General features: G+C 39.0%; 1 protein-coding gene across 1 annotated transcript; it reads right to left on the reverse strand.

Moving 5' to 3' along the window:
• Window positions 1–335: 335 nt before the first annotated feature.
• LOC131990155 (zinc finger protein 239-like) lies at window positions 336–10,833 on the reverse strand. Its single transcript, XM_059355555.1, has 3 exons — window positions 10,546–10,833; window positions 3,809–3,976; window positions 336–1,958 (listed from the first exon to the last, which is right to left on the reverse strand). The coding sequence occupies exons 1-3, from the start codon at window positions 10,831–10,833 to the stop codon at window positions 1,329–1,331; spliced, it is 1,086 nt and encodes a 361-aa protein (XP_059211538.1). The 3' UTR covers window positions 336–1,328.
• Window positions 10,834–14,058: the final 3,225 nt, after the last annotated feature.

Below are 14,058 nucleotides of genomic sequence, written 5' to 3' on the forward strand. Positions count from 1 at the left end.
TAAAGTGAAGGAAGAGGAGTCATCTTCATCAGATTCAGCAGCATCATCAGAAATGGGGCTTAGCAATACATCGATGTAAAAGATATATTGATATATTTTTAAATGTGATATGGAATTAGACCATATTCACATATATCGATATGGTTGCGTTTTTTGTCTTTCTTTAAATATAAATGCAGCCCTTACTAGGGCTTGTCATATTTAGTTCTTTTGTAATGTTCATTATTCTTTTCTCATATAAATATATGTATATATATATTATTTCAGAAAAAGATTGACCTATTTTATTTTATATGCATTTTTTATTTAAGATATTTTATTTATTTAAATGTGCACTTTATGGAGCTTTTTAAAAAAGGTTCTCCTGTTGTTATACAGTATTTATATTCACTTAAATAAACAGTTTCAATAAAACTACTTGTGACATGTCATATTTGGCTTTGACTGAACATTTGCTCTCACTTTGTGATAAAAATATCAGGATATATATCGTATATCGATATTCAGCCTAAATATATCAGGATATGACTTTTGGTCCGTATCGACTAGCCTTAGACAGAAACAAACGTTTGTTTTAGCACCACAAATCGTTTATTCAGGTTGAAACATCTTAAAGTGATACAGACCCTAAACACATTCTGTCAGATAAAAACCTTCAGCAGAGAATAAAAAAACAGAAGAAACTAAACTGAGAAATAGGGCTGCATGATTAAGGCCAAAATGATAATCATGATTACTTTTGATTAATATTGTAATCACGATTATTCATCATGTAAGGGAAAAACATGTGTATTTTTATTGCACTACTTTTAAACAAACAATAGGAACCATTTTTAGTGTGTGCACAGTGTTTGCAGACTGGACACTAAGGGGTTAACATCCCCTCCACCTCTCCAGCTGGGAGAGACTGCTGCAGGAGGACTGTGCCGATTCGACTCGTTCTTACTCTTAACGAGCCCCGCGTCCATTTCCAAAAGTCTCCAATAACACCAGAAAAAGTCATTGGATTTGTCACCAGTCGCTTTTTAGAAAAATAGTCGTTAAGGGGGTCTGAAAAGTCGCTGAACATAGCAACAAACTTGCCAAGTTGGCAACACTGCTTCGCCGCTTTTACAAATGGCGCGTGTTGTTGTTGTGTAGAGTACTACGTCACGTCCTGCTTAGCGTTCTATCCAACCAGGCTTTTTTCAGGGGAGAACGCTGACGATCAGGTTAATTTAATCGTGGCGACCAAAATCGTGGTCACACGATAATCACAATTAAAATTGAATTAACTGTGCAGCCCTACTGAAGAGATAAAACCAGAGAGTTCAACTCGTGTGAACTCTTTAGCTGGCGGCGTGGACACGCTGGTGGTTGTTGAGTTCGCTGGACGACGTGAAGGTTTTCCCGCACTCCTCGCACCAGTATGGCTTCTCGCCGGTGTGCAGGCGGCGATGCACCTGCAGGGCGTAGTCCCGGGCGAACATCTTCCCGCAGAGGTCGCACCAGTGCGGCTTCTCTCCAGTGTGCACCAGCTGGTGGCGGGTCAGCGTGGAGCGGCGGTAGAAGGTGGCGGCGCATCGGTCGCATCGGTGCGGCTTGCGGCCGGCGTGCAGGCGCTGATGCTCCTTCAGGTACGCCGCCAGGGCAAAGGACTTCCCGCACGTATCGCAGCTGAACGGCTTGTCGCCAGCGTGCAGCGCCTGGTGCGTCCTGAAGTGAGTCTTGTGTTGGAAGGTGGCGCCGCACTGCTCGCAGCTGAATGGCTTGGCCCCCGTGTGGATCCCGTAGTGGATCCTCAGGGACCCGGCCCGGGCGAACCCCTTCCCACACTGGTCACACTTGTGCGGCTTGTCCCCCGTGTGGACACTCTGGTGGTTCTTCAGGTGGTTCCTGCGCCGGAACATTTTCCCACAGCGATCACAGCCGAACTGCTTCTCCAAGACCTGATCCTGCATGCTGGCCGCCCCCCCTGCCTGCAACACACACACACACACGACAGGGTCAGGACCAGAACCACATCACTCAGGGGGCTGTGTGTGTGTGTATATATATATATATATATATATATATATATATATATATATATACAGTAGTGTTCAAAATAATAGCAGTCCAATGTGACTAACCAGATTAATCCAGGTTTTTAGTATATTTTTATTGCTACATTGTTTGATGAAGAATATGTTAGCCTTAATGAATCTACTCCTCCTAGTCATATTAAAACTCATATCCCTCGTGGAGGAGGAGTTGCAGCGATATATGAGTCAAACCTCCTAATTACCCCAAAACCTAAATTAAACTATAACTCATTTGAAAGCCTTGTTCTCAGTCTTTCACACCCAACCTGGAAAAACCAACAGCCAATCCTATTGGTCATAGTTTACCGGCCTCCTGGTCCATATGAAGGTTATAATAGTTTTCGACTTTTCATTAGTTTTAATTTCGTTGTGATTTTTTGTTTTCAAATTCAGTTAGTTTTAATTCATTTTTTTTAAATGCTTAGTTTTAGTTTAGTTTTTATTAGTCTTAGTGTTAATTTTAGTTTTTTTGGAATGAGGTATTTGTTGGCTGCCAGATTCAATAAGGTCATAATCAATGTTTCCTTTATTTCCTTTGTCTGATCCATTTCAGCCCCAATAAGCTTTTAATTTTAATTTATTAACTCATTAAACCAGATAGATGAAATAGATTTTATATCAACCAAAAAGGTTTATGTATGAAAAAAGTTGACAAAGTCGAAAACGAAGGACATTTTTACTATAATTTTAGTTAGTTTTAGTGAGTTTTGTAACCACAAAATACAGTTTCAGTTAGTTATCGTTTTTTTTTTTTAACTCTCATTTTTATTTATTTTAATTTCAGTTAAAAATGTTTTTTCTATTCTAGTTTTTGTTATTTCGTTAACTATAATAACCATGGTCCATATTCAGAATTCTTATCACAATTCTCTGAGTTTTTATCAAGTTTAGTACTAATTACAGATAAGGTAATTATTGTAGGTGATTTTAATATTCATGTTGACGTTGATAATGATAGCCTTAGTACTGCTTTTATCTCCTTACTAGATTCGATTGGCTTTAATCAGAAAGTTCATGAAGAAACTCATTGTTTTAACCCTCGAGCTTGTGCTGACCTATGGGATTGAAATTGAACATTTAATAGTTTTCCCACAGAATCCTGTTTTATCAGACCATTATTTAACATTTGAAGTCCTGTTACTGGACTACTCGCTAACAAGCAAGAGCTTCTACACTAGTTGTCTATATGTGTATGTATAGTATGTGTATATGTGTAACTCCTGGCCAAGGTTATTATAGTTAACGAAAACTAACGAAATAACGAACAACACTAAAACTAATTTTAAAAAAGAAAACAAAAACTAGCAAACTCACTCTAAAAACGAATTAAAACTAACTGAATTTGAAAACAAAAATTCACAAAGAAATTAAAACTAATACTAATGAAAAATCCAAAACTATTATAACCTTGCTCCTGACCGGATGTTTTCCTCTCTCGGTTATTAAGAGACCCACAGAGACTCACAGAGACCCACAGAGACTCACAGAGACTCACAGAGACCCACAGAGACTCACAGAGACTCACAGAGACCCACAGAGACTCACAGAGACTCACAGAGACTCACAGAGACTCACAGAGACCCACAAAGACACACAGAGACTCACAGAGACCCACAAAGACACACAGAGACTCACAGAGACCCTGTATAGAGCACGGGACTGAATCAGCTGTTTACTGTAGCCTACGCGGGAAATCCCCCAAACAAACAAACAAACAAACCAAACAAACAAACCAGATCTCTGACCTGATCATCCCCCATCCTGCTCCTGGTCTCGGTGTTCCTGGTCTCTGTGGTCCGGGTCCTGGTCCGGGTCATGGTCCTGGTCTGTGAGGGTCCGGGTCCTGGTTTCGGTATCCTGGTCTGGTCTGTGCTACATGTAGCAGGAGAAGCCCCGCCCCCTGTGACGTAGCTCTACGGTGTCCCAGGGGGACCAAACTCAGATCAGCTGATCGCGCTGTTGAAACACACCAAACATTTTAATAATCATCATCCAATATAATTTATCTTTTATAGGTCAAAGCACATGGACAGTTTATTAAGCAGTTAAAATGTATCAATAATAATAATAATAATAATACAATAACATATTTGGAAAACAGTCCGAGTACTTTAACTGCAGTTATCCGATTTCTTCTTCCACCATTCTGTGCACTTATCACAACAATATTAATAATAATTATATTAATAATAATAATACTTAAAAATTACGTCAACAACAACACCAACAATAATAAAAATAATAGTTTTCTCTGTTTGCTGTTTATTTATGAATGCATTGTCACCATAACTGCTTCTGTTATTAAAATAATACTTATATAAATAGATAAGGTCTCAGGTCTCACCAGGTCAGGGTTACTAATATCTTTATTGACTGATATAAATAATAAAAACGAGACTGGTAGGAAGTGGCAGCAGTATTTGATATTTAATGTCATAAAAACTATTTTAAACTAAACTATATTTTTATAGAAGATGAAAAACCTTCCTGCTTATTGACTTTGTGTCACATGAAACGTTTGGAAGCAATGATGCGTTCAGGGACCGTGGGAAAGTTCAGATTGCCTGTTGTGAGGGACCAGCTGCTGCTAGACGGTGGTAGCTGTATCCCAAAGTCAAGGAAGGATGCTCTTTTTTTTTTTTTTTTTTTTTTTTCTTTTTTATTGATATGTTTTGCAATAACATATATACAGTAAAGTAAAGAGTGAGGGGGGTTACATGGGGGAGTAACAAAATTACAAATAATATTTGTGTGAAATCATAGAGTGCAGGAAGACAAGGTACGTTTCTAGTAGGCCAGCACAACACAAAGTCACTTCAAAAACACGGAAACAGGCAAAACAATTCTAGAGTCTTTATGGCTTTCTTGTTTTCGGATTGAGTAATTGTCTTAATGTATTGTTTGATTTCCCTTTCAAGGCGGTAAGTACATGGTATTTGATTAGTGAATTTCCGGTTATGGATATGAGCTTTGGCTAGAAATAATATTAAATTAATTATATAATATTGGTCTACTTGGGGGAATGGGACTGAAAAGAAACCAAACAATACATTTTGATATTCCAAAAGAAAGTTTTTGTCAATATGTTGACGGATGAATGTGGTAACATTTTTCCAAAATGTCTGCAGGTGGGGACATGACCAGAAGAGGTGGTGAAGATCTTCTGGAGCCTGTTTGCAGAAGGAGCAGAATTCGCTGATGTCTTTTTTATATCTTTGCATAAATAGATTGGAGGGATAGATTCGGTGGATGAGTTTGAGGGAAATTTCTTTGATTTTATTTGTGATGAAGTATTTGGCTAGCCTGGCTAACACCAGACCAAATCTCATTGGAGATTAGGTCTGGACACCTACAATGCTTTTCTCCGTAGAGGAGGTGTGGTTTACGATCCTCCGGAGCCGTTTATTGGACGCTTAGAATGTCTATCAAAGCGTCTGTAGGTAGCTCTTAGCCAATCAGATCAGTTATACCAGATGACGTAGTAGAGCAACAGAGATGGATGTTTGTTGTGTGTGTGTCTGTGAGAGAGTGTTGCTGCTGCTTTGCTTCTCCAGTTCTCGCTTTCTGCAAGATTATTTATTTTCACGCTTTATTCCCCCTCATGTCATTCAGCCACACACATCCACTGATTTTATGGGCAATAAACAAGCTGCTGCGGGTCTCTGGCGGCTCCGCTGTCCCCCGATTCGGAGCGAGATCACCGGCGGTGACCGGCGGTCTCACCGGCTCGGCGCAACGAGCCGCAGAAACCGCCCGTGCGGCGCTAATAGCCCCGCTACCGGTGATCTCGCTACGAGCCGGGGGACAGCGGAGCTGCCGAGAGACCTTTCGCCTTTCAACTTTCGCTCTAAACTATTTAAAACACCATCTACAGCTAAAGAGAGTTTCGCGTCCGCAGCAGCCATGTTGGATCCAGAAAGCTTCCAAGTGCCGAGTAGTACGCGTCATCGTCTCACCGTCCCTCCCCGCTCTGTGATTGGATCCCTAAAACAGGGCTAAGATAATCGCTTGGTTTCCAGACGGCCTGGAGGTTCGAAATCAAATTCGAGCGCGCAAGGCAGTCTGGGTATACCCAGGCTAGTATTTGGCAGGTAGAGACCATATGTTTTTCCAGACCAGATTTGTGAATGTATTGTTCCAGTATGATACCGCATTTGGGGTACTGATGATTTCTTTTTGGTATAGTGCACGTATATTACGGTTATTGTTCTTTTTCACTGAAAAGCAGATTCGACCGACTTCTGTCAGCACAGGCTCCAGAGGTAACAGCTCAATTTCAGATACTATGACACTTTTGATCAACATACTTACACCCGAGGGTATTGCATCAAATACTATTGCATATTCTTTTGGAGGAATAGGAAATGTATATTTATTTAAAAATTCTGTGTAGGATAACAGTGTGCCGTTCGGACTAAAGAGCTGACTGACTAAATTTATGTTATGATTGAACCAGTTCTCTATAAAAAGTGATTTGTGTTTGTATAGTATGTCCCTGTTATTCCAAATGTAATATCTATGTGGGGTGAAGTTATGTTTATAAACCAAAGACCAGGAAAGAAGTATCTGTTTATGAAAGTTGGCTAGTTTTGTGGGGAGTTTTTCAATGTTGTAGGAGCAGAGCAACAAAAATTTAAGGCCACCGATTTTGGAAAATATATAGTTGGGAATGAAGTTCCAGATTGATGTTGGGTTATTAATAAATTGCCTGATCCAGTTGATTCTAAATGTATTGTACAGGGTGGAAAAATCAAGAAAATTAAAACCTCCGTTTTCATAGGAGTTCATTAACGTTGATTTTTTTATATAATGAATTTTATTTTTCCACACAAAGTTATATAGAATTTTGTCAATAGCCACAGTGGTTTGTTTGTTGACATCCAGAGATATTGCTGTATACGTGAGTCGGGATAAGCCCTCTGCTTTAGATAACAGGATTCTGCCCTGAAGGGACAGATCTCTCTGGAGCCAGGAGTTGAATTTTTTTTGTGTTTTTTCTATGATGTGGTTAAAGTTCAAGGAGCACCTGTTGCTTGTGTTTTTGTTGATGATGATTCCCAAATATGTGACAGATTCCTTTACAGGTATGTTGGAGATGGATGTACTATTGCAGTTTTTGAGTGGGAGAAGTTCACACTTACTGAGATTCAGGTGAAGGCCGGATGCTCTGGCAAAAACTGAAATTTGGTTAACAGCACTTGAAATTTGTGAGGCATTTTTTAGGAATAAGCAGGTGTCATCTGCCAGTTGGCTGATGACAATTTCCCTGTCTGCTATAGATATTCCTTTGATGGGGCTCTGCTTGATAAAGTCAGAGAGCAATTGGGCACATAACAAAAATAAATATGGTGACACAGGGCAGCCCTGTCTAATTCCACGATTTAAATTAAAACGTGGAGAGGTACCTGTATGCAGTTTAATTGAGCAATTCGCTTTCATATATATAGTTTCAATTGCAGAACAAAAGTACTCACCAAAACTGAATTTCTGTAAGGCCTGGAACATAAATTTGTGTTCAATGGTATCGAACGCTTTGCGAAAATCCAAAAATAAAATAAAGCTGTCATCAGGGCAGTATTCAGCATAATCAATGAGGTCCAGAACAAGTCTTATGTTATTAGATATATGTCTGTCCTTCATAAAACCTGTTTGTGTTTCATCAATAATGTTGTCCAGAACTACTTTAAGTCTTTTGGCAAAGACTCCAGCTAAGATTTTATAATCATTATTTAGGAGACAGATTGGTCTCCAGTTATCAATGCAGAGTGGGTCCTTATTGGGTTTAGGGATAAGTGTTAAAAGTCCTTGATTCAGAGTGGGAGGAAGAGTCTGCTTATGGATGCTTTCGGTGATTACACCATGGAGGAAGGGGGCAAGCTTATCGGAGAAGGTTATGTAAAATTCAGATGTCAAGCCATCAGTTCCAGGGGATTTATTTAACTTTAGATGCTGAATTGCCGATCTGACTTCTTCTAAGGTTACTTGCTTGTCACAGAGGACTCTTTGCTCAAGACTTATAGATTTTAAATGAGAAAGATGTCCAAGAAAATATTTTGTTGCATTTTCATCATATTGTGATTTATACAGGTTCCTATAAAACATTAAACAGTGGTTGGATATCTTTTGTGGATCATCTGTGACAGCTCCATCTATATTAAGTTTTTGAATGCAATTCGTTCTGCTGCGTGACTTTTCCAATCTAAAAAAATATGCTGTGTTTTGCTTCCCTTCTTCCAGCCATTGCTTTCTGGATCTCACATAAGCACCTTCTGCTTTAACTCTGTATATTTCATCTAGCTTGAGCTGCTGCTCAAATAGTACTTGTCTGTCATCCTCTGTTAAATCTTCAGGCATACATTGAGTGAGAGTGGCGATTTTGGTAATTACCTTTGTTTCTTCCTCTTTTCTTAGTTTAGCCAACAATGATCCATACTGTCTTAGGTATTTTGCTATTTCAAATTTCAGTAATTCCCAGTTTTTTTTGCAAACAATTGTCATTCAGCACCTTCTGTCAGTAACATTTTATTAGAAAGTTAATTTTTTCTGTAACAACTTTATGTTTTAAGACTGAGTTGTTGAGTTTCCAATATGAATTTCGATGCGTGCTGGCATTGGGTTTGAAGTTAATTTGAATATTTATAGTTTTATGATCTGTGAGCGGTGTAGTCAAGATATTAACATAGATATTGTTTACATCTAAACTACTTGAAATTAACCAGTAGTCGATTCGTGACCTGCAGGTACCAGTTTTATTAGCCCATGTATAGGATTTAATATTTGGGTTCTTCTTTCTCCAAATATCTACTAATTGAAATTTCTGCATAAATAAAATGATATTGGAAAAGGAGTTTGCTCTATTCTTTGGGGGCCATCTGTCTACAGAGTCGTCTACTGTGACATTGAAATCTCCACCAACAACAAACACTATGTTTGAAATAAGAGCTTTGGGACGGTCTTAAAGATGGCGCCCGCGAAAGAACTTCCGGTTCAAGCGAGGATAGAGGATAGAGGAGGCGAACATTAAGAGCTTTGGCATGTACCCCTGGGCTTCTTCTCATTTCCCTTAATTTTCGCCTCCTCTATCCTCTATCCTCGCTTGAACCGGAAGTTCTTATTTGTGATCGGAGGATAGAGGATAGAGGATAGAGGAGGCATATCGGAGGAGGCACAAGCGAGGATACACGAGAGAATCCTATGCGGAAGTCTTTTAGCGGTGGCCCCGCCCCCTGACTCGTTGAATAGACGCAGCAGCTGATCGGACTGATGTTATACATCAACATCGCTGTAGTTTGATACCGGAGTGAAGACAGATCACAGATTAAACTCAAGTGTGTCACCACAAGTTTTATATTTTATTTATATGATTCACCATGTAATTAAAATCTGTTTTATTGTGACTCTGAACAACAAAAACACCACAAACATATTTCTACATTTATAATAAATTAAGAGAAAGATCGCTCTAGAAGTTTTTTTTCCTTTTTCCTTTTTTTCCTTTTCGTGATCTGTTTTTTCCACCGTACAGATTTATTATGCATATAATATACATATATATATTAAAGTAAAAAAAAAAAAAAACAGTAGAGAGTATGAGAGTCTGTCCGTCAGCAAGAAACCCTTTTACATTGTTTGTCATTTTCATCAGTCCCATGCGAGGCTGATCATTACTGAGTGACATAATTCACATTTTACCTTAATCATATAACCTAATAAAATATTGGCCGGTGTTCAGCGGACACAATCATGTTCTGGGATATTAAATAATTAATTTATCACCAGGATCGTCTACTACGACGGCGTATTAGGGCCATATATGAAAAAAATAAAAAAATAAATAGGAACCCAGGGGAGAGGGACCCAGCCACCATGGCATGATTAAAAACAGATAACATGAGGTGATGTTATGACATCACCACATTTCATTCCCTTCTACCTGCGGGATGTCTCTTAGATAGATAGATAAATAAAAAGAACAACCTAGGCATACTTCAAGCAATAAAATATAAAAATACAATAAAATATAAAGTGTCTAAAGAAGGAGTATGTATTAAGGAGTAGAATAGAATTCCAGTGCAGAATAAATATGAATATACAGTATAAAAATGTTGGTGCTATGAAACAAATAAGGTGCAATGAACAGTGTGCATAAAAACACATAAAGTGCATAGACAGTATGTAATGAACCAGGCTATTATTTGTTATTGTACAGTGTGATGGCATGTGGCAGGAAAGATTTTTTATATCTGTCCCTATGACAACGGAGCTGGAGCATCCTGTGAGAGAAGGTGCTCCGCTGTCTTTCTACTGTGTGATGGAGAGAGTGCTGATCATTGTCCATGATGGCCAGCAGTTTGTTCAGTGTTCTCCTCTCCACCACAGTCCCACAAGTCTCCAGCCTGAGACCAAGTACAGAGCCAGCCTTCTTGATAATCTTATCAAGTCTGTTGGTGTCGCTGGCTCTGATGCTGCTGCCCCAACACACAGCAGCAAAGAAAATGGCGCTGGCGACAACAGACTGGTAGAAGATCTCCAACATCTTGCTGCACACATTGAAGGATCTCAGCTTCCTCAGGAAATAGAGTCTGCTCAGCCCCTTCTTGTACACAGCCTCTGTGTTAGATTTCCAGTCCAGTCTGTTGCCGATCACCACTCCGAGGTATTTGTAGTTCTCCACCTCCTCCACCACCTCCCCCCTGATCTGTAGTGGCTGTGGAAGCATCTTCTTCCTCCTGAAGTCAATCACCATCTCTCTGGTCTTGTTGACGTTCATCTTCAGGTGATTCTGTTCGGACCACTCTACAAATCTGTCCACCAGTGTCCTGTACTCACCCTCCTCTCCCTCTCTTATACACCCGACAACAGCTGAGTCGTGTTAGAAAAATTGCATGAGGAAACCTTGAAAATTGATAATCTGTCACCAACAGAAAAAACCTCACCATTTTTCTGCGCATTCGTTGATGGGGAAATGAAGAGCTGGAGACGTCCAAGTTTCTCAGTTTAACAAAAGTTTTATTACTATACGTCAAAAAATGTGCACTTTACAGAGATTCTCCGGGTTCAAAACTCATGTCCCTGAATACAAACAGACGTGTTTCAGTTTGTGAAGTCTCAACCACGACTCTCTCCCTGGAACCCATTAAAATAACCTGACAATTGTTTATAAAACATGCTGGTCGATTTCCTCCAGGAAGTCCCGCCCTCTTGATCGCTGATTCGCCAGTTTTAATTAATACAACGGCACGTCAATGCCAGCTGGTTGCTTGCTGCCCCGGACAAGGCCATCCTGACTTCTCCAGAACATTCAACAAAAAACCTACAGCCTTGTTTTGTCTCACAAAGATATTATGTCTACAGAGTCAAAGGTTTTTCACTGTGTCACATAGATTCTAAAAGTCTAAAAAATATGAAACAGACAATGAAATATATGTAGTCAAAGTTTCTAAACCAAAATTAACACACAAACATAATCATTGTATCAAAATCATATTGTCTGACTTAATATAAATGCATAGAGATATTTATTACAGTCAAGGTTTGACCTTTGATAGTGACCTGCGTCACTCCCAGAGAACAGACACAGGAAGTCAAACAACAGAGAAGCAGAAATCAAGCATAAAATCATTTACAAATATAGAAAATAATCAATTATTTTAACAATTCCCTCTTTTGGCCTAACATTCATTAGGCCAACTCAAACAAAATTATGAATAGTAGCAATATCAGTGAGCAGCAAAGCATACATTTCAGAGTGGATAAATGTCATTTAATATGGGGAAAGGGATTTACCTTCGATGACCATGGAGATGAGGCAGACACAGGCAGAACAGATACGAGAAATACACACAACACACAACACCACTATGCTTGTGTCATCAATATGTCAATTTCTGTACATAATATAGTAATATTACCACCGTCCACTCTCCCCCTCGACTCCAGGTGACAGAACAGAGAGCACTATAAGGAGAGACAGCAGCGCAAAACAGAACAACACAGCCGTATCCAAAACAATCTTTCTGTACCCATTTATCCAAAAAAAATGTGCAATATATAATGTCAAACACAATTGATTATATGAATATGATTTTTTCATGAATGTATGATTCTCACAGGTTTTTTCAACCTGATATGGACTTGCCCAACGTGGTTCTGTCCACTTCCTGTTGATGACCTTCAGCCACACACACACTCTCGGAGGGTCTTTCACCCTGCCAGAGTTTTTCTCTGTCTGGAGCTGTCATGTCTCCTGGACCTGTGTGGACAGCTTCCAGTGCAGTTAATGTACAGCAAAAGGACACATGGCAACCATGGTAAATCCAGGGGCACCCCCCTTTCACCCACAGTGGCTGGTCCTTTAAAACATTTACTGTAGAATAGTGAAGCACACTCAGTGGAAATGAAACCAAAATAAAACACAAAATATCTCAGTACACTGATACTGAATCAGTATTGGAGAATAAATTGCAAGAAATGTTGGGCAAGAATATAAATTCAGGCAGATTGTGAGTTCAAATATCCATTAAAAACATTTTTTTTAAATTACATACAGTTCGTAGCAAGCAAGTTGCCCTTTTCTTTTCTTCTCTTTTCTTCTCTTGTCAACACATACTAATACCTTCTTTTTTGTCTCTCTTCCCCTACGTACTCTTTTCCATCTATTACACTCACTTGATTTCAACCACCTGTCATCTATCCTTTAGCAAGATATCACATCAACTTACACAGGAAGTTGAGCAACTTGCGTTAACAATCTATTTCAGTTCCAAAACATAACTTTCACCAATGGGGTAAAAACAGACTGCATTTAAAACGGCTGCAATTTGCTATGGACAAAATTTAAACATGCTGACGGGACTTCTGATAAATCCCCCCTCTTTTATTTTTTTTATTTTTTATTTTTTAACTGGCCTTCAAGACAAGTTTCACTCTGTATTTTATAATTTTGTCACCAACGTCAAGGCCAAAATGTTGTGCTATTTTTAACAGCTGCTCTTTTGTGCAGAAAGCCAACAAGCTCCACTAAAAGGAGAAATAAAAAATAAAGAACAAAATAAAAAATAAAAAATAACTCATCAACACTTGTCATACTTGGGTGTGTGCAAAAAATCAATACACAACCAGCCAAACACTATGGCCTAGACAGTAAACAATGCTCCCCTCTAGCTGACTACCTGACCATTACTGTCTAGCTAATCTCAACCCTAGTCTTCATGTGGTGACCAGCGGTGGGTATTTATGCACTGAAACCATGGCGAGGTGAAGCAACCAGAACTGGCCACCCCCCCTTGACCATGATGTGCCCCCGAGACAAATGCTCTAACCAGAGCCACCACAGCACTAGTAAAACAAAAAATAAGACGAAACCCAAAGGGGTAACGCCACTTGGCCTCACAGGGGAACATTTGTTTACATTACAGTAACATTCTGCACACCAGTCAATTACAAATATACTACGCTTCCACACAGAGCAGGAAAAAACTCCTCCACCCAAAGCACAACTCATAAAGGAAAACTTCAGTCAAAACATAAACCAAAGATAAAAGTCAAAATAGGTGAGTGAGTGTAACTGTTAATTTGAAAAGAAAATGTTATGGGTTTTTTTTTTATTTATTTATTTTTTTTATTTAACCTTTATTTAACCAGGTTTTGTCCCATTGAGATCCAAGATCTCTTTTTCAAGGGAGACCTGGCCAAGAACGGCAGCACATAGAACGTTTCAACACATAGTCACAAACATTGGTCAACAATACAAATACATACAAAAACAATTGAATTGAAAAAAATGGTTAAAAGGGTTTGCACTCAAATAAAACATTTACACTCCTGAAGTCTGGATGTGATGGAATTTAACATGGATTTGAAAACATTTAGTGATATCAGGCTTTGGAGTTTGAGCTCTTGTTGCAATAAGTTCCAAGTATTCGGAGCTGAAAATCTAAAAGCTTTCTTCCCTAACTCTGTTCTGACATTAGGAACCTTAAGATGATAAAAGTCC

This window comes from Centropristis striata, chromosome 17 (genome assembly GCF_030273125.1).
Source record: "Centropristis striata isolate RG_2023a ecotype Rhode Island chromosome 17, C.striata_1.0, whole genome shotgun sequence".
Lineage (NCBI taxonomy): Eukaryota > Metazoa > Chordata > Actinopteri > Perciformes > Serranidae > Centropristis > Centropristis striata.

What these genes read in the sequence shown, in the direction of transcription:
- LOC131990155 (XM_059355555.1), bottom strand. Translation starts at nt 10,833, where the DNA reads ATGAACGTCAACAAGACCAGAGAGATGGTGATTGACTTCAGGAGGAAG. An exon ending in GCGCCATTTTCTTTGCTGCT is followed by an intron (nt 3,977 to 10,545) that starts GTGTGTTGGGGC and finishes GGGACACCGTAG; the next exon opens with AGCTACGTCACAGGGGGCGG. An exon ending in GCAGGATGGGGGATGATCAG is followed by an intron (nt 1,959 to 3,808) that starts GTCAGAGATCTG and finishes TGTGTGTTGCAG; the next exon opens with GCAGGGGGGGCGGCCAGCAT.